At 56.4% G+C, this 25,205-nt stretch overlaps 3 protein-coding genes across 3 annotated transcripts; all 3 read right to left on the bottom strand.

Moving 5' to 3' along the window:
- Positions 1–599: 599 nt before the first annotated feature.
- Positions 600–7,971, bottom strand: NCLIV_000160 (putative zinc finger DHHC domain-containing protein; the record flags this gene model as incomplete). Its single annotated transcript, XM_003879504.1, has 6 exons — positions 600–950; positions 2,038–2,191; positions 2,341–2,470; positions 3,269–3,341; positions 4,093–7,006; positions 7,433–7,971. 6 exons carry the CDS (start codon positions 7,969–7,971, stop codon positions 600–602), a joined length of 4,161 nt encoding a protein of 1,386 aa, XP_003879553.1.
- A 4,428-nt stretch (positions 7,972–12,399) lies between these two features.
- NCLIV_000150 (conserved hypothetical protein) lies at positions 12,400–13,526 on the bottom strand (the record flags this gene model as incomplete). Its single annotated transcript, XM_003879503.1, has 3 exons — positions 12,400–12,504; positions 12,851–12,909; positions 13,451–13,526. The coding sequence occupies 3 exons, from the start codon at positions 13,524–13,526 to the stop codon at positions 12,400–12,402; spliced, it is 240 nt and encodes a 79-aa protein (XP_003879552.1).
- Positions 13,527–16,560: 3,034 nt separating this feature from the next.
- On the bottom strand, positions 16,561–22,922 carry NCLIV_000140 (inositol-1,4,5-trisphosphate 5-phosphatase 2, related; the record flags this gene model as incomplete). The annotated part of the gene is made up of 10 exons (XM_003879502.1): positions 16,561–16,691; positions 17,146–17,242; positions 17,594–17,755; positions 18,260–18,345; positions 18,853–19,000; positions 19,156–19,253; positions 19,800–19,880; positions 20,478–20,609; positions 21,224–21,618; positions 22,282–22,922. The coding sequence occupies 10 exons, from the start codon at positions 22,920–22,922 to the stop codon at positions 16,561–16,563; spliced, it is 1,971 nt and encodes a 656-aa protein (XP_003879551.1).
- Positions 22,923–25,205: the final 2,283 nt, after the last annotated feature.

The following is a 25,205-nucleotide window of genomic DNA, read 5'->3' as shown; positions in this document are numbered from 1 at the left end:
CCAAGCGTCGAGGAAAAAACTGGTAAATTGTACACGGCAAATGCACATGATCTGAAGTGAGAGGCGCAGATGCAGAGCTCCCCACGTAGATATGATTCGGGAAATCGAGGACGCCCTCCGGATGAATGTCCAGCACTAGACATACGGGGGTAAATCCCAGCATAGGCACCTTCGCAGTCTACGGTGCTTGAAAGCGACGCTAGACTGCGAGTTTTTCTTTCTGTCTCTGGGCTCTTAACGTCCACACAAGTCGCCGACAAAAGGACACACGAGATGTGAGCAAGGGAGACGCAACCCCGCCTCTGTGCGCCAACCTCCCACTGGGAAGACCTGAACACCCGCTGGCCTTTTTGATGCTGCCTGGGTATACCATTCGCGTACATTCCTTTATATCTGGAACAGCGAAGTGTGATTACGTAGTGGAACGTGGACAGCGTCTGTTGTGCGTCAACGCTGGATACTGAAACTACCACTGTGGAGGTTCACTGCCCGACTCTCTCTCTCTGTTTCCTTCTGTCCTTCCCTGTTTCCTTCCTTCCTTCTCTGTTTCCTTCTTTCCTTCCTTCTCTGTTTCCTTCTCTCCTTCTCTCTTTCTTTCTCTAAGAAGCGAACGGGCCAAGGCTCTCACCGGGTTCCCACCAAATTTCGCCGCAAGGTCCGCAGGGGAACCCAGCCAGGCCGCGCGCCCCGCGCGTCCGTCGCGCCTGGGTGTCTCCTGTCCCCACGGCCCTAGAGCCCCAGGCGGATCGCCGCCCGCCGAAGAGGCGACAAGGCGCGCGGACGACGGCGGCGAGGCAGGCGAGAGCTCGGAAAGCCGCCGACGTCACGGGGCGGAAGAGAGGACCGCACATCGCGCGCAAAGCAGCGCAGCAAGACGGCGGGAAGCAGTAGATGCACATGTTGATCAGAACCCCTCGATTGAACGGCGAGCCTTTCGATTCAGGTACGTCCTTGCGAAAAAAGACGGCACACAAAGAGAACAAAGGAGAGATGAAAGGGAAATGACGAGGCGAGGCGAGAGAAACAGGAAGCAAGGGAAGAGATGAAAGCGTGAAGAGAGAGAAGGGAGAGAGAACAGACGGAGAGGAGAGACGAGAAAACAAGTGACTGTGAGCGAGGCGGAGACGCGAGGAGACCCCCACACTCGCAGCGGCCTTCCAGAGTTCAGAGGACGAAAAGAAAAGGCACAAAGGCACCACCAGTCACACGCGCCGTCGACCAAACGGCGGGAAGCCGCAGGGGGAGGGGGGCGACGCGCGAATTCGCAAAATCGGAATGCGAGAAAGAAGGAAGGCCGAAAAGAGCGCAATTTGAGCACACGCCGAGAGGGCTCAGAATCCAAGCAACCTCAGAGGAGAAACCGAAATGCGTGTGCATCTGTGGAAACAAACCCCGCGTGGCCGTAGCACCGGTCGCCCAGCCCAGACGGGTGCTCTTACTGGCATTAAAATGCCTCGATGCACACATCTCTACCTATATGTGGGTAGAGAAGTACATCTCGAATTAGATGTTTACAACACCAATAGATTAAAAAATAAGGAGACTTAGAGTAATCGATGTATGTAAAAACAACTGCATGTTTACATACGTGTGGAAGCATAGCCCAACGCATATATATATATATATATATATATATATATATATATATGTACGTATAAATTTGCACATGCATGTATAGCTATTAGTCTCTATGTGCTTGAAGATAGAGATGCACGCGTATCCGTGTATCGATAGACGCTCTTGTTTGTATCTGGATATATTTGCCTCTGTGTATGGACTGGTTATGTGTTTCTCCATATATCCTCTCTCTGTATGGATGCGCTCTTCACCTAGCGTAGAGCTTTCCCCGCTTTTTGTGTGAAGAGTGCATGCGGAAAACGCATGGCCTGGACGAGAGAGCCTCGACAGAGTGCAGAGCGCCTGCCAGGCTGCAGACTCACAAAAACTCCCGCGTGCATGTACCCCGGCTGGGTCGCGAAGCACAACATCGGCTGTCCCTGAGTCTGCGGTCCTGACGCTTTAAAAGTTCTGTCTCACCTTCAGGTACGATATTTTGTGCCACGCCATCGACTCCCAAGTCGTCAAGTTGGAAAGCATCAGGTAGGTGTGGTAGCAGAAGAGACAGGTGACCATGCAGGCGAGGAAGAGGCAAAACATGAGAGTGAAGAAGAGCGCGACAAAGTGGAAAGGGCTGAAGAAAGCGACAAACACCGGAGAAAAGCTGCCTTGTAAAACACGAAAGCGTCTGTGTCGACAACGGCTCCACAGACCGGAAGCTTTTTACGCAAGCATGCATGCAACGATGCATGCAGGTAGAAGAGACGGGTTTTTCGCGCCTACTTTTGAATCTCGCCCTCGGTTTGCCATACGAGCGCGCGAATGTAGAGGACGGCGACGACCAGGAGTTCGATCGCTTGCAGCAGAAGAAACCAGTAAAAGTAGACGCGGTTCTCTTCCGCGACGCACGTCCCTGGAAAACGCGAAACAACAAACACTTTGCAGGCAGACCTCCACGTTTACTCGAGAGACACTGGCCACAGGCAGCGACTCACCTACACACCGAGGCGCGCGCGGCCACAGAGATGCTCCTCCATTTCGTGAATGTTGAGAGAGATCGTTGTTTTGCATGCATGTCGACACACGACAATCGCCCACCAAAAAGTCGCATGCACCGACCGACTTACAGACATATACATATATATGTATATATATACATATATATATCCATATAAATATACATATATATATATATATATATTTTTCATCATGCGTGTGCATCGACAGATATGTATCTCTCTTGGGGCGGGTGTCTGCTCGGTGGCGCGCGGCGTTTCCATGGGAGGCGAAGGACGTTTTCCTCGCACTTTGGGTAAAAACTGCGATGGAATCCGACACGGAGACTCCGCCTGCCGCTTCTACAAGCTTCCTCGAAAAAGCCTCTCGCTGCCGGCTCAGAATTAACATGATCCTAGCCAAGAAACCAAACCAGATACTTGAGGGTAGGTGAAGAACCTGCGTCAACAAGGAATGGCTTCAGACTATCTCCGGAGCCCTCACAGCGACCAGGCTGCTGGGGATCGAACCCTCGAAAAAAGAGGGGAAGTTCTATTGCGCGCAGTGCAGCGCGTCCTCTTCTGAGGTTTGCGACGTCGAAAAAAGACACTGGAGAGAGACGGAGCGGAGCGGAAAGAGACTACAAAGAAGAGCGAGAGCGAAAAGGGAAGAAAAGAGGAGAGGAAAGAGAAAAGGGAAGCATTTTGTCTCCTACCGATCCATGGACAGTGATGGTCGTGGGTTCGAGTACACCGGCCGCACTGGCTGCAATGTTTCGTTCTCAGCGGCTGCAAACGCGAAAGCACAGAAAACTGACGCGAAGGAGCGATCGGCCCCCGACAGAGATGCATCCTTTACGAAGGGGATAGAAACGCTTTGAAAGAGGACGGGTCGAAACGGCGTGGGGAGAGAAGAAAACCGAAACAGGACGCACAGCGGCCCGTCGCTTCCGAGGCGACGGCGACAAAACGTGAAAGGTTTTCGGGGTCTGTGCTCGTTTCTCTCGCTGCAATCCCCACTGCCACCGTCGACTCCGACAGGCAAGACGCCATCCAGAGAATCCCCCCTCGTGTGCCTTTCCTGCGACTCTGCCTTCAAGCTGAATCAAGACCGGATGTCACGAGAAGCGGCGCACTCGCGGCGCCTCGCACAGACTCCTTGATCTCCCGAGAGAACGCCTCACGCCTCTCCCCTTCCCTTCGCGAACTCTCTGTGCATTCAACCCCGCCTTTCTCGCTTCAGACCCTCTCTGGAACCTGTGGCCACACCATACACTGTTTCTCCAACAACACCTACCGATCGAGGGGCCCACCATCTCCATATATATATATATATATATATATATATATGTTTTTGCATACATATTCATACACATATATATATATATATATACATATACTTATATTTGCATATGCATGTATATATGTGCATCTGTCTTTGCATTCTTTGAACAAATACGCACACGTGCACTCGTGTATAGAGATGTATACAGATTTTTATGTGGATGTCGAAGGCTGACTTGCGGGGGTGTCTGTGTACCTGGTACATGAAGCAGATCTGACAGAAGCGGAGTTTGACGGAGGCCTGGTAGAGTTGTTTTTTGTAGACGTAAAAGATGGGTCTCCCTTCCTGTCGAGGCCGCTTTCCGTCCCTCCGGTCTCGCCTTTTTCCTCGCCAAGTTCCTTCTCGGAGGCGCTGCATCGCTTCGCCTCGCCGACTCGCCGTCTCTCCCCGCTCGCTCGAAGCTGAGACAGCTGGGCCTGCCTCGCGGGGCGTCAGGACCCGAGACGCCGCGCGGATCTTCTCCACCTCCGACTCCTCGTTTCCACTGACGTCGCCCTCTTCTTTTCCACGCGAGCGCGGCGCGCGCGACACACTGCTCTGGTCTCCGGTGTCTAGACACCTCCCACGGCGTGCTGTGCGCGCCGCATCGAACGGCTTCTCGCCAGTTTCCTTTCCAAGCGCTTCTCTCACCAGCCGCGCATCGGCGTGAGTGCTGCGCCTCTCGTCCCGTGACGCGTCGCTCTCTCCTCGCCAAGGCACCGTCTCCGGCGCGGCTCCTTCCACAGGCTCACCGTTCTTCGCTCCATTCTGGGCGTTCGCATGCTGGCCTTTTCTCTCCGGTTCCCAGCCTTGCGTCTCTCTCGTCTCTGTCTTCGTCGTCAGCTCTGCGTTCTCGCTCCGCTCCTCGGGTTCCCCACCGCGCATCTCCCCGTGGTCTACAAAACCGCCGCTGCCTGCGCTCTTCTCGTCGAGCGCGAGGTTGAAGTGCTCCTCGGATGTGTTCCGGCCCTGGAGACAGACCGCTCGGTCTCTCTTCTCGTCGCTTGAAGACGTGTCCAGCGGCGAGGCACACGCCGAGACGGCGAGCCTCGTTCGCCCTTTTTCTCGCCGCGTTGCAGGAACGAAGTCACGATCTGAAAGTTGTCGCCCCAGGAGCAAAGCCGGCCTTCCTCGCCGCCGCCGACTCGCCCGCCCTCCGCTCTTCTCGCGCTCCTCCGAGGAGTCCCGCGGCATCCTTCCACTTTCTCTTCGTTCCTTTCCTTCGCGTCTTCCGTCTACCGCATCCTCGCTCTCGGCATACACGCCCCTCGGGAGCGGCAGAAAGCCGACGGAAGCGGGGTTGCCAGGGATCCTGCTGTCAAAGTGAAAGACTTGGTTGCAGGAGGCGTAGACGTCCGAGAAAGGCAAAGGACAGCCTCGCCCAATCGCAGCAGGCGCCGGCGAAAAAACCGCAGTCTGCCCCCACGCCGACCGCCCCTCTCTCTTCCTTCGTGAAGACGTTGGAGCTGAAAAGCGAGAAGGAGACTCTAGAGAAGACCGAGAGGATCGAGAAGATCGAGAAGACCGAGAGGATCGAGAAGATCGAGAAGACCGAGAGGATCGAGAAGATCGAGAAGACCGAGAGGGAGCTCTCTTCTTTGCCACGTGTCTTGTTTTCCTGTCGTTCGGAGGGGGAGTGAGGAATTGCGGAGACGAGAGGAAACCTGCTTGCGCATGTGGATTGGTGGCCCACACGGGTTTCACGGGGGAAGGCTTCGGCTGCGGATCGAAATCCTCGAGAGCGTACAGGCCGTCTTCCCAGTTTCTCGGGCCTCCTTCCTGTTCCCCCGCCTGCTGCCTCGCGCGCTCTGCTCCGGGCGATCTCGACATTCTGTCCCGCCCCTCTACTGGCCCCGCACATGCAGCGCCGACTCCCTCCGCATAAACCTTTCCTTCTCGGTCCCCACAGCCTAGTCTGGACGAAAAAGTAGGGGGAAAAGAAGATGGGGGAACACAAGAAGGGGGAAAAGAAGAAGGGGGAACAGAAGAAGAGGGAAAAGAAGAAGGGATAACAGAAGAAGGGGGAGGAGAGTCCGGAGAGGAAGGCTCGTTGTTAGGGTTGCACTGCGAGTTTGTTTGTGCAACTTGCACATGGAGTGGATTTCCCGTGTTGCCGTTGAGCGAGAAAGCGTCTCCTTTATCGAGGTCTCCTTCGCTGGAATCCGACTGGAGGAAAGCCGCTTCGACGTCCGGCAGGGACTGAAACGTCGGTATCACCCGAGGAGACAACTCTTCGTCGCGCGGCGGTGCGCGGGGAGCGTCTCCGTGTCGAGGGTTCGGCAGCGTACCCCAGCGAGGCGCCATCGACCCCGGGTCTCCGGCGTCCCGTTCGGCAAGTTGAAAGGAAGACACGCGCATCTCCCGGAGGTAGGCCGGAAGCTCCAAACCCCCTGCAGAGCTGCCGAGACGCGTCGGGCTGTCCACGTCAATCTCGCAGTCTGCTCGCGGTTCTTCGCTGCAACATAGATCTTCAAAGTCTTCCGAACTCTCTTCTTCGGAGCCCCAGGACGAACTGTCTCCGCGCTCCCTCCCCTCGTGCGCCTCCGCAGTCGCTTCGTCCGATGCCTCCCAGTCCGACGAGCCGGTCGTCCGGATGCGCCTCCACTTCTCTCGCCGCGTGTCGAAGAGCGGCATGACGCGCTCTTTTCTTCCGGATCGCGTTTTCTTCTCTCTACGGCCCAGTCGGTGGCCAGCGCCGAGGCCTCCGCCTCTCGCATCTGCGCCCGCGCGTCTTCCCAGCTCACAGCGTGCAGCGCCTCGGCTGTCTCTGCAGACTTCCCGTGCGCGGCCCGCATGCAGAGCGGCTGCGCGGTTTGGATGCAGGGGGAGCGTCTCTCTGGAGGCATCGCTCTTGTCAGAGTCGCTTAGGAAGCTGCTCTCGGACGAGGAGGCGCGGGAGTGGGACGAAAAGGTCGACAGCTCGCGCTCTCTCGCCCGCTGCGCCGAACTGTCTCTGCCTCGACAGTCGTCGAACCCGTCCGCGAAGGCAGGCGAACTCGCGACTGTGCCGCTCCCATGCATGCAGGCCTTCCCAGCAGAGTGCGGGCATCGCGTGGCGCCTCGCGGGCGCACCAGCACCGCGTGTTCTTCGCGCGCGAGCAGCGACGAGGGACAGTACTTCAGATAGCCCCTGGAGACACGCAGAGACACAGAGGCGCAGCCGAGGGTGGCGGAACGTGGACACGCGGAATTTCAAGAGCGAGGAACGAACTGACTCGGAAAGAACACATCCCAAACAGCGAACCGGAAGATGCACGGAGACAAAAGCAGAAGGAGATGCAAATGGCTGCTGATCGAGAAAGGAAAAGACGTAGTCTCGCTTGCATTCGCTCTGCTATTAATGTGCATATCTCCAGGGAGAGAAATTGCAATACCTAGAGAGAGATACAGAGACGTGCAAAATCTGTGTAGCTTCGGGTGTCTCCCTCAGTATGTTTTTGCATCTAGATGTGGGTGCGTGTGGACGCGTGACGCGCTGCTCGATGCGGGGGGACGTGGTGACGACGGCGAACCAAACTGAGCTACTGTTGGAGTCGCGCGTGTCCAGGCGGCTCACGGATCTCCGACGGCGGTGAGCAGGTAGGCGAGAACGGTGAGGAGGACGAGGGACCAGAGGCCGAAGGTTTCAGGAGACGGATTGGCGAAGACGGAGAGACGCGGGCTGCTCGAGACGAGGAGGCCGAGGAGAACACACCGTAGGACCATCACTGCAACGGGGGCGCAGTAGCGCCCAGAGGGAGCCTCATGTCTCGGGGCGTCGCGACTGCGGCACGTCCTGGAAGAGCGCGGGCGAGGCTGAAGGCCTCTCCAGTCTGACGCGCTCTCGTCCCTGCTGTCCGAGTGCGAAGTCTCGGGCGTAGACACACTGGACGCGTCCGAGGCGGCTGGTTCGCTCGGCTCGTCCTCGCGCGTGGGCGAGGCCGCACGGGCGTAGTCCCCCTCGTCTTCGGCGCCGGCGTCGAGACCTGCCTCAGAGAAAGGCGAAGGCGAGGAACGCAAGGCTGCGACGCGCCCGACTCTCGACACCGAACAGACAGAAACGAGCTCGCACGAGGGGGAAGCGGCGTCCGGAAGCGGCCGACGCGCAGTGGCCATCGTCTAGAGCAGGGACAGAGGGAGAAGAACCAGGGAAGAAAGGAAGCGAGAAAGGAAGGGAAAAAAAGAGAAACGCTCGTCCGCCGATAAGGTGTGGACGCGCAGATAGGTTTGACAGGACAGGGCAAAAGAGGGAGAGAAGAAAACAGAGCCGATCGAGAGAAAGAGAGAGCGAGAGGTCAAAGTACACGTGGAAAGAAAGAAGACGAAACTGCGAAGACGCTGTCCGCCACAGAATGAGACATACGGCGAAAGGTCGACGGAAATCTCGGGAAAAAAAAGGCTCCCCAGCCACTTCAGTATCGAACACGGTGAAGAGGGACAGAAGGACCTGGGGACGTTAGCCGCGAATCGTACGCGCAAAACATGCGTATATGTGTATATATGAGCAAGGAAACGGTGAGAGAAAGCGCGAAGGAAGGTGCGAACACTCGGCACCGGGAGAAGCAGGCATGAAGTGGAGACGGTCGAAACTTAAAGGAGACGGGAGGGAGCCGTATGAAGCAAGTCGCAGAAGCCCGTGCATCACGGCGAGAAGGTAGAAAGGAGCGCAAAGAAGCAAAACGGGCCGTTTCATTCCGCAGGCACAGAGGAGAGAGGTGGAATGAGACGACGGGACAATGAAGAGGGCAGTTCTGTATCAATCTTTTTCACCTCCCTACCATCGTTGCGGCTCTATACACAAGGCAGACACTGTCTTTCGCCGCAGCGGGAATCGCCTGCTCTCGAAGCACCCCAGACGCAGCTGTCTCCCTTGGAGTCCACGACGTAGAGGAAGTGGACACAGAGAAGAAACGAAGAGGAGGAAGAGGAGGAGAGGAACCGGGGAATGGAGGAGAGAGGTGAACTGGAAAAAGGGAGTTTGATACAATACAGGCTGGTCTCCGGCGGTGCCTCGTGCACATACACCTCATGAGGATGCCACGAGGTTCCTCGTGGGAAAGCGAGCGTTTTGCACCACAACTGAAATCTCCTCTTTCCCCCTCTTTCTTCGTGTTCACGAAAAAAAAAACGGACCCACCACGGAATGGTTGTGTTAGGATAGCGGCTCTTCTATTCCATGTCTCGGCGGAGCTAGAAGAAGCTACACCGCGGAAGCTAGGTAAAATGGGAGAAACATCTCGTGAAGTTCGGATTCGCAAGGAAATTGCTCTTTTCTCAGACCGTTTATTTTGTTCGCCGACAAACAGGCACGGTTCTCGGTTTCCTTCGCAGTGCGCGAGCATGGAGGTCAGCATCGACGCTCGCGTTCTCGCTGTTTCGCCTCTAGAAAAAGTCTCTCAGGGAGAAGGAGCCTGTTTCTGCCGTCTTCTTCGGCTGAAGCAAGACCCGAGAGAAAGAGCTCTCCCTCGACAGTTCACTGGCCACAATGGCGCCGGCAAAAAGGTCGTTTCAGCAGATTCCTTCGCTGGACACAGCGAGCCTCCCAATGCACAGAGAAAAGTCAAGCGCTGTGGAAAAACCGCATGCGAAGTCCACGCGACGCGCTGGATGTGGCGAAAAGGGAAGTTGTCTTGCTGCGAAAGATGCATTTCCAACTGGAAAACGCAATCTGGATTTGACTCCCGACGCGTGCACCGGTACGCCCCAACAAGCATCATCTGCAGGGGGAAGGCACTGATACTTGTCGTGGGAAATTGTTTCCGGTGTACATACACTCGGAGCTCCGACGCATGTGTTCTAGCCGTGCCTCGAAGCGGTCGGTTCAGAGCAAGAACTCACGAAGCACCAAATAGATTTCTGCCCAGAGAAGATTTATGTGATGGTTTAAGGGCAATGCTGCATTCCAGATCGCTAGAAAGCCTCAGACACGTGACGCGGCCACGAGAGCACCCTTCGCGGTCGCTGCACAGACGCAGTTCTGAGTTACTGGCCGGAGAGGGTTACTGCTGTTTCTCATGCCGGTGACTGGATGGACTGACCCCTTTCTTCAGACGTAGATTCGTGTGGAGAGCGAAACTTAGCCTGTCCCGTGCTCTTCATATGCGCATCTCTAGGCAGGTACATGCGTTGGACGCTGCCGCTGGGATGTCTCCCAGTACACGCTTTGGGTTCACCGCGATCGCTCCACTCGACTAGATGGAGTGTGCCTGCGGAGGTCCGGCTGCATCTGTTGTTCCCCGTCAAATGGTAACCCTGTAGCTGGAAATCGCGCGAACTGGGGAGGCACCCCTCTGCTTCTCTCCAAAACTCACCGTTGAAGAAATTCTGGGAGGCAGGCGGATTTGCTGAGAGGTGCGCCCGCTCTTCAGGTCGCTTTCGTCGTGCCTCCTAGAACGCCGAGTCGCGCGCCAGGGAGGCGTTTCTGGTTATCCGACGTTTCGCACATGGCAAACCCTTTAGAGGAGGCAAAATCAGTAGTGTATGTGTACGAGAACGCTTACCCTGTACTTTCCCCCTTGTGGCGGGGTCTTCCACCGCAAGCCGTACGCTGCTTCGGCACGCGAAAACGGGATGCTCCTGCAGGCGTGCATCTTAAGGATCGATTACCCCGCGAAGTCGAGGACTCCCCTCTCTTCCTGCACAGAGTCGCGTACCGGTTTTTCTCCTCCCTGTCCACAGGCAGATTTCGCTAGAAATGCTGAGTGGCAGCTGCTCCGTTTGGTCTTGCCGAAGCTTTGGCACGATCGCGTGCATCCTGCCGGGCGCCTGCCTCGGCAACAGCGCGACAACGAAAGCGCAAAAAAATGTCAGATTTCTACATTTTCTCCGCCTGTCACGGACACGCAAAATGCTGTAGATTTTCCACAGCAGCGGCGCATGCCGTTTCCGTCAAGAACTGTGGCAGGTATGGTATCGGACCCAAAGAGAGGACGTGACTGAAGACTGCTAGCTTTTCGGTCGTGCACGAGACGGTACAGAGTCAGAAGAACGAGGCGCCGAGGCGTGGTTGTTCTTCGCGGTTCTCCCGAAAGAACGCGTCCAACGTAGCGACGACCGGAAACACAGTTCCCCTCTTTGGTGCCGCTCATCTCTACGATTCCGTCTCGTGTGCTAGGCGGTGATCGCAACGAATACATCTGAAAGTGATCCTTTTTGAATGACGGCTCTGCGAGAAAAGCTGGTAGTTCGCTGAAATTGGACGCGTGCGTTACGGTTCCACCCGACTTCTTCAGAGGCTTCCTGACAGACCCTCCCTCGCCTTTCCCCGGTGTGGTTTCACACAGATGTGCGGCTCTGCAGGCAACCGTGGAGGTGAGCCGACCGCGTTGGGATCTCGCGACAAAGAGATACTGACGGAACGGCTGAAGGAGTCCTTACGAAGACCAAACACAGAGTCCACCCGAAAAACGTTTTCGCAAAACTCGCCTTCACTGAGGCGCTGCGGAGAGCGAGAAAGCGCCTCTGAAAAATACGCTTCCCCGGGAGTCACACCAGCCTTGCCACTCTGCTGCTGTCCTCACTGCATGCAGAAACACGGCGACAGCCTCCCTCCTGTCGCCTTCACGACGGAGGCGGCGTGACGAAGTTTCGGACGAGCGGAGCGAGACACATCCCTCTGGTGGCGTACAGACGAAAGTTGAAGCGTTCGTGGAGCCGGTCCCAGCATCTGCAGCGAGAGGCAGGAAAGAAAAACGCCTGCATGGACGCGGCACCGCGGGGCGCGCGCCCGCGTCCTGGAGACAGGAGATCCGCCGACAAGGTGTTCTCCTCCCGGTGGAGTGCATGAAACACGGAAAAAAGACAGACGTGCACGCCACCGTGAAGAGCCACTAGACTGATGGACCGAACCGTCGGCCGAGAGAGGCCACGCGTCCCTCTATTCAGTCTTTTCAACAATGTGACGATGTGTGATAGGCGTGTACGTACACCGTGACCCCTGGCCCAACACGCGGTCAGTCCAACGAACACACTTTCCACGTCCACACACACACACACACACACACGCCAAGTCACGGAGACAAAGACTGTCGATGGCAAAAAAAGTGAGGGCACTTGCCGACTCGAGAGAGGGTGCCGCCACTGCCTTCTTCCTGGCATGCCGCGTCGGGACTCCGCCACATTCCACGTTTTGCGACAGACTACTTGAAGCTCTCGTGTTTCGCAGAAACCACAGCACTCACTATGCTCCACGTTCCGAAGCAGGCGCCCCTCCACACATCCCAAAGCGCGGGTTGACGGCAGTTCAAAATCGCTCGACACGTAGATATGCACATGATCTTAGAGGGACGAGGAAGGGGACTAAGCTCAGGTGTGCGAAGGAGATTGAAGCCTTATATATATATAAATAAAAATATATATGAATATATATGAATATATATATATATATATGGATGTGAGTGCTCTGTTCGGTTTGGACCGTGTAGCGACTTTGAGTGCGAGATTCTATGCGGCATGGAGGCGTTCCATTGTTCTCGCTTTTCCTCCCCAGACGACGCGCGTTCGTTTTTGCTTTTTTCGAGACTTTCATCCGCTTCCTCGCGACTCTTACGGGGTCTTTCCTTCGGAAACGTGGATGGGTCTGAAGCCGCCTGTGCACTTGAGGCCACCGACCATGCACATGGCTGCTGCGAGGAGCACGAGGAGGACAACCTGCTCGCAGAGGTGCGCACAGAGAAGAGAGAAGGGAAGACCGCTCGGAGGGAAGAGCGGACTCTGTTTCCAGAACCTCTCACGCGGCACAGGCTTTTGAAAGAGCAGAATCTCTGCGGAGAGGCCGGCCGCCGCTCCACACCAGTGTCCGCGGCACGGACTAAAGAGTTCGTCGGCAGGGTGTGCGGGACACGACAGAGAGGCTTGCCTAAATGTTTCCCGCGGTACAGCGCAGCAAGCAGTTGGCGTGTCTGTACAGCCTAAACGCGCGGGGCCGATGCGTTCTCTGCGTCAGCTGACACTCGCAAACGAGGAACTTCCTGCCAACTTCAGCCTTCCGACTTACTTTCGCAGGCAGCGCGAAATCGTCCAGATGGCCGCCAGAGTGGCGAAGCGTGTGGCGTGCTGCACGGAAAAAAACAAACGTTCGGAACCGGCGCAAGTGGCCGAGGTGTACACGCAGGTCGACACGTGTCCTGCGAGAAAAAAAACGCGCTCGTGGCGCAGCACGGGTGAACTCGAGAAACAGGGATAAATCGGACCTGCGAAGCGGAAAAAAACACTTTCGTGGGAAACCAGAATTTGCTGTAGCGAGGTGAAGGCCTCACACGAACTCCCTCCCGCGTTCACAGGTAGGTGCGTGTGTAAATATGCATGAACGCGGGAGAGAAGCGCCGCCGAGCTGCCGTTCTGCGCAGTTCGTCTCAGCCTCAGGCTGGCGAACGCGGGCCCTGTCGCAAGGGGCGCATCTTATGCAAGGATATAGGCACTGCTGTCGCGATCGAGTTCACGATAGAAGGGAATCTGCGAGAGGACCGGACGGAGCGCGGCACGAGGAGAGGAGCTAGCGCAGATACGCCGTCCCAGCAACAGACGCTGCGCGGCAGTATCTGTCCGTGAGAAAAGAGATAGGCTTTCCGAAGATGAAAATCACCGGCAAACGAACCTTGGATGACGGAATACGCGGCTCCAACGAACAGGCTGGCGCCTACGAGGAGCAGTCCCCTGCCGAAGTTGCGCATTTTTGAGAGTCCTCCAAGGCGTGAGTTCTTTCGTAATGCAGCGGTACAGAACAAGCAAGAAAAAGTGCGACGGTCGCCGGTCTACATCAGAACCAGACGTGGAAAGAGCATCCGAGATATTTTGGACTGTCGCGCGCGAACTGATAAAGGCAGGATTGTGTAGTCGGTAAACACACGCCACGCTGAACGGAACAGGACGATGTGACGCGAGTTCAAGAGGGAATGCGAACTCAAAAGGTAGCCGAGTGCGAAAAAAGTTGAAAGATGTAGCGTGGTTCTGTTCGAAAAGGGAAATAGCGGTTTAGCCGTCCTTCATAAATACCGATTTCCATCGGGCACGCATAGCCGTGTACGGTCGCCCTAGACCGTGTGTGTCGCGGGGCTGTTGGACGCTCTGAACGCCACAAAGGCCCACCTAGGAATCGCGTTTTCTGTAGAAAACCGGTGCCCAGTTCTGGCTACGTCTTCCATCTTTTCCGCTGCTCCTCGCGGACCGGCGAACCCTCGATTTCGCGGCACACACTGCCGGCAGCCGGGTCGAGGGAAGGGACACTCTCCGAAGAGAAATCAAAAGGCAGGCACAGGGAGGGAAACCGAAAAACGCCTTTTGTAGCTGAGGCGGCAGCTTCGAAAAGAGATGGCAAAGGGACGGCGAAGACACCGGAAACGTTGTCTAGCAACTTTGTCGAACGAAACTGGGACATCGAGGAACTGCATGCGGTCAAGTGTTGCTGTTCACACGCATGCACCTGGCAGCCACGTTTCGCCGGCTCTGATTCGAGCCAAAGTTTGGAAGCGAGTGCCTCGCATCTTCAAGACTTGAACACGACGGTTGGAGTCGTTTGCTTCCTTCTAGATCTCGCAGCAACTGAGACAGACAAGCTAGGAAGAAGGCTTTCTTTCTCGTTAGTAGGTCTGGTCATGTACAAGATGTGTGCTGACATGCACCGGAATTCGTGGGATGCTGACACGGCCTGGGCATCTGTCTAGCGCACGCGTGTTGCAAATGGGAGGGAACGACAGGCTTTCAACGTTAGGAAAAGTTCTCGAAACGGCGACAAGCGCTCGCGAAAAAAGCGCTGATACGTCTCATTCATATGTGTGTAAGGCTGTGTGTAGGTGAGACAGATGCGCGGCAGGCATTCGGCCCCTTCGCCACCGGGACTTGCCTTGTTGCTGGGTTTAGACGCCGGTCGCGACAGCGAACTTCTCTGCCGGCGGGCGACAGGCTAGCCTAAATCCCTCCGCATGGTCGGAGATACCTCCGTTCCAAGCAAGGCAGGCGTGAGCACCTGAAGATTTGTCGAGCGCGTCCCGGCGAGGCTCGAAGCGTGTGTCGCGACCGGCTCCAGTAGCGTCGCTCTGGCGGCGCGGTGTACGGACAGTGGAAGCTACTGTGTTTCAAGTTTATCGACCAGCATTGGAGAGAATTGACCGATGTATGTTGCTTTGCTAGATAAGTTTCTCGAGGAGTGTTGACACGGCGAACTGCGCACGGGTTTTGCAGTCACGAGCAATCGCACGCACCGGAATAGACACTCGACGCACCTCTCGATCACCGCTCGCTCTCAGAGTGGCAAAGCACACTCCGAGCGACCGTTTCGAACGGTTCAGTTTCCAGTGCGCACTGAAGCAGCCCTTTCTCACCAGCATGAGCAATACGGGATACGGATGCCCCATGGCGCCACGCTTCCTGCTCCGTACGGAAAACAACCTGACGCGCTCGCCTGCTTAACCCAAACATACTCTGTATGTTGTACACCCCAGCCATCCTCTGTACGTTGTATATCCAAAACTGTGAAACCAGGACCACAACGTCATGCAGCACAAGTGAGCAGCGACATTCGACAATGCCACCCGGAGCTACCTGTCGAAATGAAACAGAAGATCGATTGCGAAAACTGCCTGTGATTGTCCCCATCCAACGCGCCTGTGGATCGTTCATGATGTACCTTTTTTCTGGGGACGTGCTGCATGTTTTCAACAAAGGGCCAGGCGCCACAACCGCCCTGTTCCACGGTACGAAACTCCATCGTTGGACGGAAATTGATTTGGCGGACGGGAAACCTCCGTTCTGGATCTCACTCTTGTAAGCAGAAAGCGGGCCGTCCTCATTCTCCACAAACCAGGTCGCCAGTTTCGGCGAATTTGACGCCTGCCGAGGGGCTACGTTCAGGCAAGGGCTTACGTCCGCATCCAAAGCGCACTCGAGCCAGCATCAAAATCGCCTGCCGACGGAGTCGAACCACCCGAGACTCTTTTGCGGAATGGCGCGAGGACTCCACGGGAGCGTGTGCATGTACTCGCAAACGCACGCAGTAATATATCCTGCATGTGCTCCTCGGCAGACGCAAAAAGCTAAGTGCATCGGGGTACGTGGGCGACAAACACGTGGGCCGGACGCTGCCCCACCTCAAACCCAGAAACACAAGCGCAACCCCAAACCGTCAAATCTTTTCATAACCGCCAGCCAAGCAGTGTCTGGGCACTGCTCTGTTCATTGACGGGGTGCCGAGAAAACAAGCACGACTTTTACGCAGCTGACGGCCACAAAACTCTAAAAGGAACCGAAGAAGCGGGGCGCCCACCGCGAGAGGCAGGAGCCGAGACGGGAACCGCGGAAAGCGACGTCACGCAGGCGATCCAAGTATTACATGGACGAGAGCGGAGAGACGTATCGAGAGAAAAACGAATAAAGCGAAGAGTGTAACGATTTTAAAACCTGAATTGACTGGCTCAGGCCGTGGACGATCGACAGATTGCCCCGGCTAGCCAGCGGAGGGCACAGCCTGAAATAAGCCGCAGCACGAACTTCTCGCCGCTCCAGCCTGGCCCTTACACGGACCAAGCAGGTTGGCCGAACATGCGCGGTCTATCCCGCCGCAGACGCACTCAGGACGGGAGCAACTGCCTCGCGGAAAAGGAGCCCCCGCTGCGCGGCGCCGAAGTCCTAGAAGACGCTTTTGCCTTTCCAACTCGGGCTGATCCAACGTCGCGCCTGTGGACGCACTCAGGATCCTCGGCCTCAGGCTCGTCAGACGTCTCCAGCTTCCAACCCCTCCGAAGGATCTGCCATGAACGTCAGGGGAATCTGATATTTCTTGTCCAGGGGGTACAGCTCGAAGCCGCCGCCGACGGGGGCGTGGTCACTGGCCATGAGAATATCTGCGCAGGACAACAGACGCAAAAATCGCACCACAGACAGCACGCAATGAGCCTGCAAACATCACAGAGAGGCGCGAGGAGGGGACATGAGCAAAGGCGGGAATCGCGGCTCCGTGCTGTCTCTGAACCTCGCGCTTGTGTAGCAGTTTTTGGGTGCTTCCGCCCTTCACGTTCCGTCGCAATGCACGTTTCTGCTCCTTTTCGCAGTTAGGCTCCACTGAAATGAGTGCCCAAGCCGAAACAAAGAAGGCGCTTTTCGGTTCCTGACGTCGTTTGGGATCGCTTTCTTCCCGGATATACACGGCGTGCGGGCGCACGCAGCAACCCCGTCGACACCCAACGTTGACTGCTCGACGGCCCGCGCATCTCACGAGACACGCATGTCTGAGGAACGTCGCTTCTTCCTTCCCCGTAAAAGCGATTGGCCGAAAGTGCATCGGCCTTCGAGACGTACTCGGCGATTCGGGCTGCGCAGCGAAATACTCTTCTTTGGGCGCGATGAGGTTGTACTGCAGCTCTTGCAGTGACCAGCGGAAGATGCGATCGCACCACTGCAGCCAAACATCCGACAGACCCCGACGGAAGAACTTCAGGCGTCCCGTGGCCCGAGCCCGAGAGTGCGTTTCCGCCCCTCGACGCAGAGCGGTCTGCACGCCCGCCTTTCTCACAGTTCCATTTGAAATGAGGAACATCCCCAGTCTTCCGCACATACCCTTCTTGATCGCCCACAACAAAGCTGGCAGACGTGTGTCATGCGTGCGACAACGGTTCCGGACGGAAACGCTTGACGTTTTTCTCGTGCGTGGCGTGTTCCGCTCACGGCCTGAATCCGCCAACCCGAGGCAAACCAGGACCGTCGTTGCATGCACACAAGGCGGCACAGCTCGCCCAACAGCACTTACAGACGGGGGGCGATCAACAGTCTTCGTTCCGAGCATCCCTTTCTTCTTCATCGTGACTTGGTATTCCTTGTCTACCCAGTCCGGCTGGGACATGTCCAAAGGCGGTCGGTTATCAGCTTTCTTGTAAGTCGGCAGGAAGGTGACGGGAGCCTCCATCCAACCCTGCGCAAGCAAAGACGCGTGGAGTTAGGACTCCTTTGCAGCTTTAGTTGGAAAAGTAAGTTCCTTTGTGTTAGCGCGACACGCCACGAGGCGAATTTCACAAGCGCAGACGGAGCCGAGGCTCCCGAACCGCACATCTGGCGGCTGTCTATACAGCAGCCCGTGCTTGCGCACACAGACAAATGCTAGCCTACCAGGCAGCAAATGTGCAACATGGCTAGACCCAACCGCAAAGATAAAAAGTTAACGTGATACAGGTCAGTCGACACGTTTCAGTCATTTGATATGAACAAGGACATCACCACATACATGTCAATCCCATATAACAGAGATTACACACTATATACATAGATCTATATATAAGCCTTCTGAGCGAAGTTCGGCCTGGTGGCTAAGGCTGTGTCGTTCTCTTGATCACGCAGTCTTTTTTCTCGCGAGACTATCCCTCCGCCTCCTTTATATGAGCCATGGAGTTGGAGGGGAGTGCGGAAAAGTTTCGCTTACGTGCATTTCCATGTCTTTTCCGGATTCGAGCGCCCCTTCGTCGTACGTTGCGAGTTCGCTCGTCTCGCCTGACCGCAGCAGCTCTACTGTAGACGAAAGACGCAGAACTCGAAAAAACGAAGCTGGAAAACACCTGTGCAGGCGACTGTCTGCCCAGCGAACTGTGCGCATGCAAGGGCGAGGTGAGAGCAGAGACAGGCAGTCTGGACTGCATGCCGCGAGCGCCCGCCACTCCCGAGGCCCACAGAAGCTCGGGCCAGATCCAGCGAGGAACGCCCGGCGGAAAAGTCTTGACCCGAACAAGCAACGGCTTCCCCACTCATGGTTTTTCCGAGCAGGAACTCGCAGCAAATGCAGCACGTGCTCTCGATGTTCGCATCCAGCCCTGCCAAGCAGACGCGTTACGTCTCGCGAGCAAGGCGCGAAATGGTTTTGTCCCCCCTGTCTGTGCGCCTGCAAACGCGTGTGTTTGGACAGGTTGCCATCTCGCTTTGCTGCACTTCCCTTCTCAGGACACAGCCTGCGACCCGTGGCAAGTCTGGGGCGAGGTCTCCGGCGTCACCCACGGCGTGCCCGCGTGGAAGGAAACTTACAGGCGCGCTTCGACGAGATCTGGGAGCGGAAATTGAAGTCGCCAGCCCACAAGATGTGGTGGAAAACACGGGTGAAGTCGACGTTCTTCTCGGAACTGTACATCGCCGCTATTTTTGCTCGAATGAACGCTCGCGCCTTCCCGCGCTCCTGCGTCACACACGGGGAGAGAGCACGATGCGCAGAGACACGCCGAGGCGATGAGCCCCCAGACCGCACAGGGCGGCCAGGCGCACAGCCCCTCTCTCTCGCGGGGGTTTTCTGGGCTCCTCCACGCCTGCGCTGCCTAGCGACCGGAGACTCACCTTGGTCGACGCAGGCAGATGGCACCCGACGAAACACACCAGCTGTTTGTGAACCTTCAGAGTGACCGTCACCGCGCCCTTGCTGCCGTTCAGGACAGCTGAGAGACACAAACAGAGCGGGGAAACGGCCTTGAAGAAGCCCAGGCGCGAAGTGTGTCGGTGTGCGGGAAAGCCGACGGCCCCGGCCAGCTAGCCAAACGACCGCGCACACGCGTCCGCGGTTTCTGTCGACGATCCCGTCTCGCCTTTGAAACCCGCGTCGTTTCAGGCTCTGGGGACGGGAACATCCACCACATACACCGTCGAAACGCGCTGCGCTCCACGTGCACGCATGTCTGCGTGGAGATATATGGATTCAGACACACAGCCACGATTCCTCGCCACGTACAGTTGCACAGAGAACCTCACACGTGCTGTATCTGCCGCATTTCCAGGTAGAAGCGTGGAGCGAATCGGAAATCCCACCCCCGCGCGCGGAGACCCGCGGTGTGTGCGTCACGAGTCTAAGCGAGGCAGCTGTGCTCAGGTCTTGGTCGGCTAGAGTAGGAACGATCGGGCTCCTGTTAAGGCCGAAGACGAGCAGCCTTCCCCCGGCGATCCCGTATGTCGTGGCGGCTTGGCGTTGCCACCACGAAGCAACTCACTGAAGGAAAAGGCTTTCGAGTCCACGGGCATGATGGGGCCCACTGGCCAGAGCTTGGACTCCCGAATCCAGCACGCGAGGGCTGTACAAAACCGGGGAAAGCGAAGAAGATGAGCAGGCGCAAGCGATAGGGAGACAGCAAATCGGAGACACGGAGATCTCAGCCTCGACAGCGCAGACGCGCACACAGCCCTGACCCTGACGCGCTGACACAGATATCTACATCTCCAGGAGTGCACAGGTGAAATGCAAAGGCCGAATTGACGCTCTTGCGGTCCATTCGCCCAAGAACAGTCCAGACTCACTGAGCCGTTCAACAATACAGGCACGTGCATGCGGTTGCTCTTGTATCACGACCTTCGTCCCGCTCCTCTGCCCACACAACGCGCCTAACGATGTACGCAATATACATATATATATATACATATATATATATATATATATGCATACATACCTCCATATACACAGATATATAGAGATATATATGACTCGGGGTGCGGTACAGGCAATTGGTGCCACTCTAGAAACCTAGGTGGGGGCGTTGAACCAGATTGAGTGCAGATACGCTAGGCCTAGCAGAGATGGGTACTGGGACTGCAGTGGGTTGTGGTTGATGTCTGTGACTCAAGCGCGTTCTGGGTTCGCAGAGATTCCTCGTGGCGCCCGTCTCAGTCCTTACAGGTGGACTTCATTTTCGTCCATGCGCCCTTGCCGAGGCCAGAGATCTTCCCTTCACCCATGTCGACGCGCAAGAAGGCCTCGCCGTTCTCGTTCTCGAGGTACTCCGAGATGGCCTGGAAAATGCTGTCATCTGAAGAAGCATGGCGACAAGAAGAGACACACGGAGAGAGGACGTGACAACCGCTCGGACTCCCGCGTCTTTGTTGCCTCTCGATCCCAACGAGCAGGAAAAAGCTTTCCATTCAAAAACGCCGCAAAAACGCGAGTGTCCTTCCGCGCTCGTCCACTTCCGTCTGCAGCCGCTTCGCAGCGGATGATGCAGCCCTGCACTACGTTCTCGAACCGAGGGGACAGCTGTCTTCCCGCCGTAAGTTTTGTTGCACGAGGCCGAATTGTGCGCCAAAAACACGTGTCAGATCCTCACACCGACGCAGCCCCTCCTGCTGCCTTGACCCTGCAGGCTATTCTGGAATTCCTGCGCCTGGGTACGCGACAAGAAACTCCTTCCGCGCCGGAGGGGAGAAAACGAAAAAGCCTGCGTTTTGTCTCGCTGTATAGGGACTTCCCTGGGACAAGCCCTCGTTTCGCAGATTCAGTCCACCGCGAAAGTCGTCGCTGAGCTGTCGCGTGTGCAGTGCTCCCGCGTCTCTGGGTGGGCCATGGCCAGCGACAAAAAGGAGACGAAACCGCCTTCTCCCGCCATGTCAGTGTTCACCGAGTCTTGCGAAAAAAGCGTCCGCTCACTTGTTACTTCTTGCAGTGTGACAACGTAGACGTCGTAGCCAGCCTTGATCCAGTCCCTTAGGGGGTGGCCTTCCATGTTGAATTTGAGAAGGTGTGAAGTGTTCTTTTTCTTTTCGCCTCCGTCTTCCTCCTCATCTTCCTCCTCGCCCACTGCCGTCATCACATCGTCGTTGTCGCTTTCTTCCCCGTTAATGTGAAGCGTCACGACGTCGTGGCCTTCGGAGGAAGTGTCGACGTCGTGAACCGTCGAGTGTCCAGAAAAGTAGCTTTCATCCTTGGAAATTCTGCGGGCGCCATCCTTCTTCAGTTTGCCGTCGAGGAGAGACTTGGCAGTCTTGCAGAAACGCTCTTCCGGCTTGGGGCCGTGCCGCTCGAACTCCTGGTACTCCGTGTTCCTGCAACCAGGACAGAGAACGCATCGCATGCAGTTCACAGCTGTGGCAGACAGAGGAAGGAACTAACGCGCCGCGTTCAGCGGATCTCGTGAGTCGGGCGAAAAGAGACACGAAAGAAGACTTGCAGGAATCTCGACGCCACATAGCTCGGCTGCGCGCTAAAGACCAGAGCTGCACACCCCGTAGGCCTTGAATCCTAAAAGGCGCTTGCATGTATTTAACGCCACAAAAATCAGAGAATGCGGTGCGACGGTTCATCTGATCTCGGTCAGAAAAAGTTCACGGCCAGCCGCGACAGAGCAGTGCGGCGATGGGACGACGGTTCGAAAGTTCCCGTTGTGCGGCCGGAAGACGAGAACACGAGGAGACAGGAGACAGTCGGGCTCGTGTTTGAACAAGTAAATCTCTGCGCACGAGGCGGAGTGTAGGCGCGTATACACGGGGCGCTGAAGGTTGCGTTACGAAATAAAAAAGCAGCAAGAGTGGTGTACGCCTGGAAAGCCAAGCGCACCCCTCTCCGTTCCTGGTTCACGCGTGTTTGCGTCAGATTGTGCAGAACAGAGCGGGCGACCGGTGACGGCGCTCGCGTCCCGCCCTCGGTCGTTTCGCCGCATTCGCAACGCTCCAAATCGCCCGGGACGCGCCCAGTCTCTCCCTGCGTACCAGGTGCCGACGAAAATCTTGATCGGCGTTGCATTTTTGTCGCGGTTGTCTTGGCCAGGTTTCGGCCGTACAAGTTCGATTATTTCCGGCTCTTTCTCGGTCTTTTTTGTCAATTCTTCATCTTCGTCACAGTCGCCGTTGGGTGTGTCAGGTCTGCTCTTTCGTTTTTGACTCCTCTCTGATTCTTCGTCTTCAATCATCTGACTGCCATACTGGCGGAGCGAAATCCTCTCGTAGCCGTACCCCCCGAACCCGCGCGGGGGATACTCCACCTCGCAACAGTTGAAGTACGTGAAGAGGGAGTACGGCTGTTCACAAATGACCACGCCGCAGCCTTCGGCGGAAAAACAGTCGACTGACGCTGCAATGATAGGCGTCACGACGCGACACTCCCACCTGGTCCCCACTGGTCCGCTGCGTCCTCGCGCCGAGACAGACAGGTGCTCGTTCGCGCCTGCCTCTGCTTTCTCGTTCTCTTCTGCCGAAGGCGCATCTGGGTCATCGTCCGGAAATAAGGCGTCGACAACTAAGTTCGCCAAGCCGCACTCCGGTAACTCCGCCGACTGCCGCTTGTGGTGGCTCCAGGCGTGCGGGCTGTCTAGGGTTGAACCCTCTCGAGTGCTCCCGTCTTCACAGGCCATTGTAGGAGAGGAGTGCGAAAGCAAAGTATCGGAAAAAGGGCATAGGCCACCGTGGCAACTGACGCGACCGTGTGCTGGCCGGGGGGCACATGAAAGGCACGAAGAGCGCGAGACGATTTCGCGCCGTGTCTCCCAGTCCGCGTTTCACCCGCGACTAAACGTGGCAAAGCGGTACGCCGGCGCCGGCGTTTATTCGGGAAAGGAGAGACGTGAAATACAGGAGAAGAGGGTCTCCAGAGAAGCCCTCGTCCTCAAAGGCTTTCCCGCGACAGACAGGACACGCCGGCAAAACGGGCTGCGGAGCTAGAGCTGCTCAAGGCGTTGCACGTCGTCGTCAGCACCGCTCCGCGGAATAACGCGAGAAGGGAGAGCACAAAGGATGCAGAAGGTGCTCATTTTACATTCTGCACAAATCGATTCGACAAGTCACCAAAGGCAGGCAGAGCACTCAAGAACACCGGAAGGCTCGGCAGCCGTCAAAGGCTGTCAACTGTCGTGACCGAGAGAACGGCACGGAACTCCCGGATTCTTCGGCTCCGATGGCGCCTGGTCGAGAGGTTCAGAACGCAGATATCTAGGCCACACGAAGAGCAGCAGTTGCGAAAGGGAATTTGCCGAGAGGTGAGCCAAGGACCCCTGGTTACTTTGGCTGCACACGCAGATCCTCCGCAGTCAAAGATGCGGATGTCCCACTCCCGAACGGCGAGCGAACTGCAACACACGCGCGAGTCCGTCTCTCCGGCGCGGCTCTTTGTTAATGAGCAATGTTTCGACGCGGTTCTCGACAACGAGGAGAAACAGCCGCAAATAAGCAGTCATTCGAGAAGACGAAATGCGGAAGGAAAACTTCAGAGACGAGGAACAATCGCAGAAAAGCTAGAAGCGGAGGCACTCCCCCCCTCTGTATCGACGTTGCCACGCCGCGCTGCATGAGCCGCTCGCTCGCTCACCGGGAGCGGTCCCTTTAGTTATTACACTTGTCCAAAAGGGATACTCTGACTCTTACCATCTGTTGTAACAGTTGAACAAAGCATGCCCTACTCCAGGGCGGAAGAAAAGAAACGTGTGATTCCGCAAGGGTTGTGCTCGGATACCTCGTTTTTTTCCGCAGAGAGCCAACAGCGGCACCACGCGCAGCTTAGCTCACCTAAAGAAATCTTGGCGGGGCGCTGCGGCCTTCTCTTTCGAACTGGGCAAGCTACCGTTTGGTAGTTTTAGCCCATATCTTCTGAAGCAGAAAAATCACTTCAAGTCGTTTTGCGGCAGTCGGTGCTGGATAAGTTGCCCAGAACGGGGAATCTGACGGGGGGGGGGATGAGCAGAGAAGGGGAGACAACAGCCACACTGCGAACGGTCGAAATCTGAGCGCACGTAAAACAGGGGCGCGTCCTAACGATGAGAGCAAAGCAGTTACTCTGTACGGCTTGGCACGATAGAAGGGAAACACACGGCAGCACGTAGTCCAACTAGTAGAAAAAACGAACGTGCGAAGTCAATTTGGACAGGACGGCTGGCAGACGGCGTGCACCGCCTTCACCCCAAATGGTCCATCTACGGGAATAACCAGATGCGCCTCAATCGAGTGGTAGAGAGGTTCCTCTCTACTGCCAGCCTCGTATTGGCCTCGGTACAGAGGCTCCAGGAGTGGCGGCTGACATCGGGGCCTAAGGAAACGGCGGATGTCTCGGGGGAAAGTCAGGCGTCAAGGCACAACATCATGCTGAGGGTCGTTGCATGTGCGGAGGGTCCGAAACCACCACGGACTCCGCGTCGTATCCTAACGCGGTATTTCCATAGTGGATATCCATCTCACACCGGCCGCCTTTCTTGTCTGGTTGCAGCATCGGGGCTGCCACGAACCAGCGTTCGGGTCAAGGGTCGGGTCAGATGCGACATGGCAGTCCGTGATTGCATCGACAGTCCTGGCGGCATGGTTCGTCGATCTTGTCCCTTCTTCTGCAGAGCGACGTGGAAAGCGCGAACGACGTCCTCTGTCACGTGGAACCCCTAACATGAGTCGGCCTTCGTTGGCGATTGCTCACGTTGCCTTCCTCTCTCTGTTATTCGGAGATCAATGCACACATAGTTGCTGAGATAGCTCCAAGAGATAATACAAAAAGGAAACGTGCAACAATATAGTATGTATCGTGCAGTGCAACTTCCCACCTGCAATGCCCATAACTTTGCTCCTTTTGTACCACCTAGAGTGAATGGAAGAACGAAACCAAGGGCACCCCATAGGTCTACCGTTCGTGCATTCAGCGATAAGCCAGTTTAGGGGAC

The sequence above is a fragment of the Neospora caninum genome, chromosome Ia (genome assembly GCF_000208865.1).
Source record: "Neospora caninum Liverpool complete genome, chromosome Ia".
NCBI lineage: Eukaryota > Apicomplexa > Conoidasida > Eucoccidiorida > Sarcocystidae > Neospora > Neospora caninum.
Note: the sequence above shows the minus strand (reverse complement) of the source record. Positions and strands in the feature narration are given on the sequence as shown.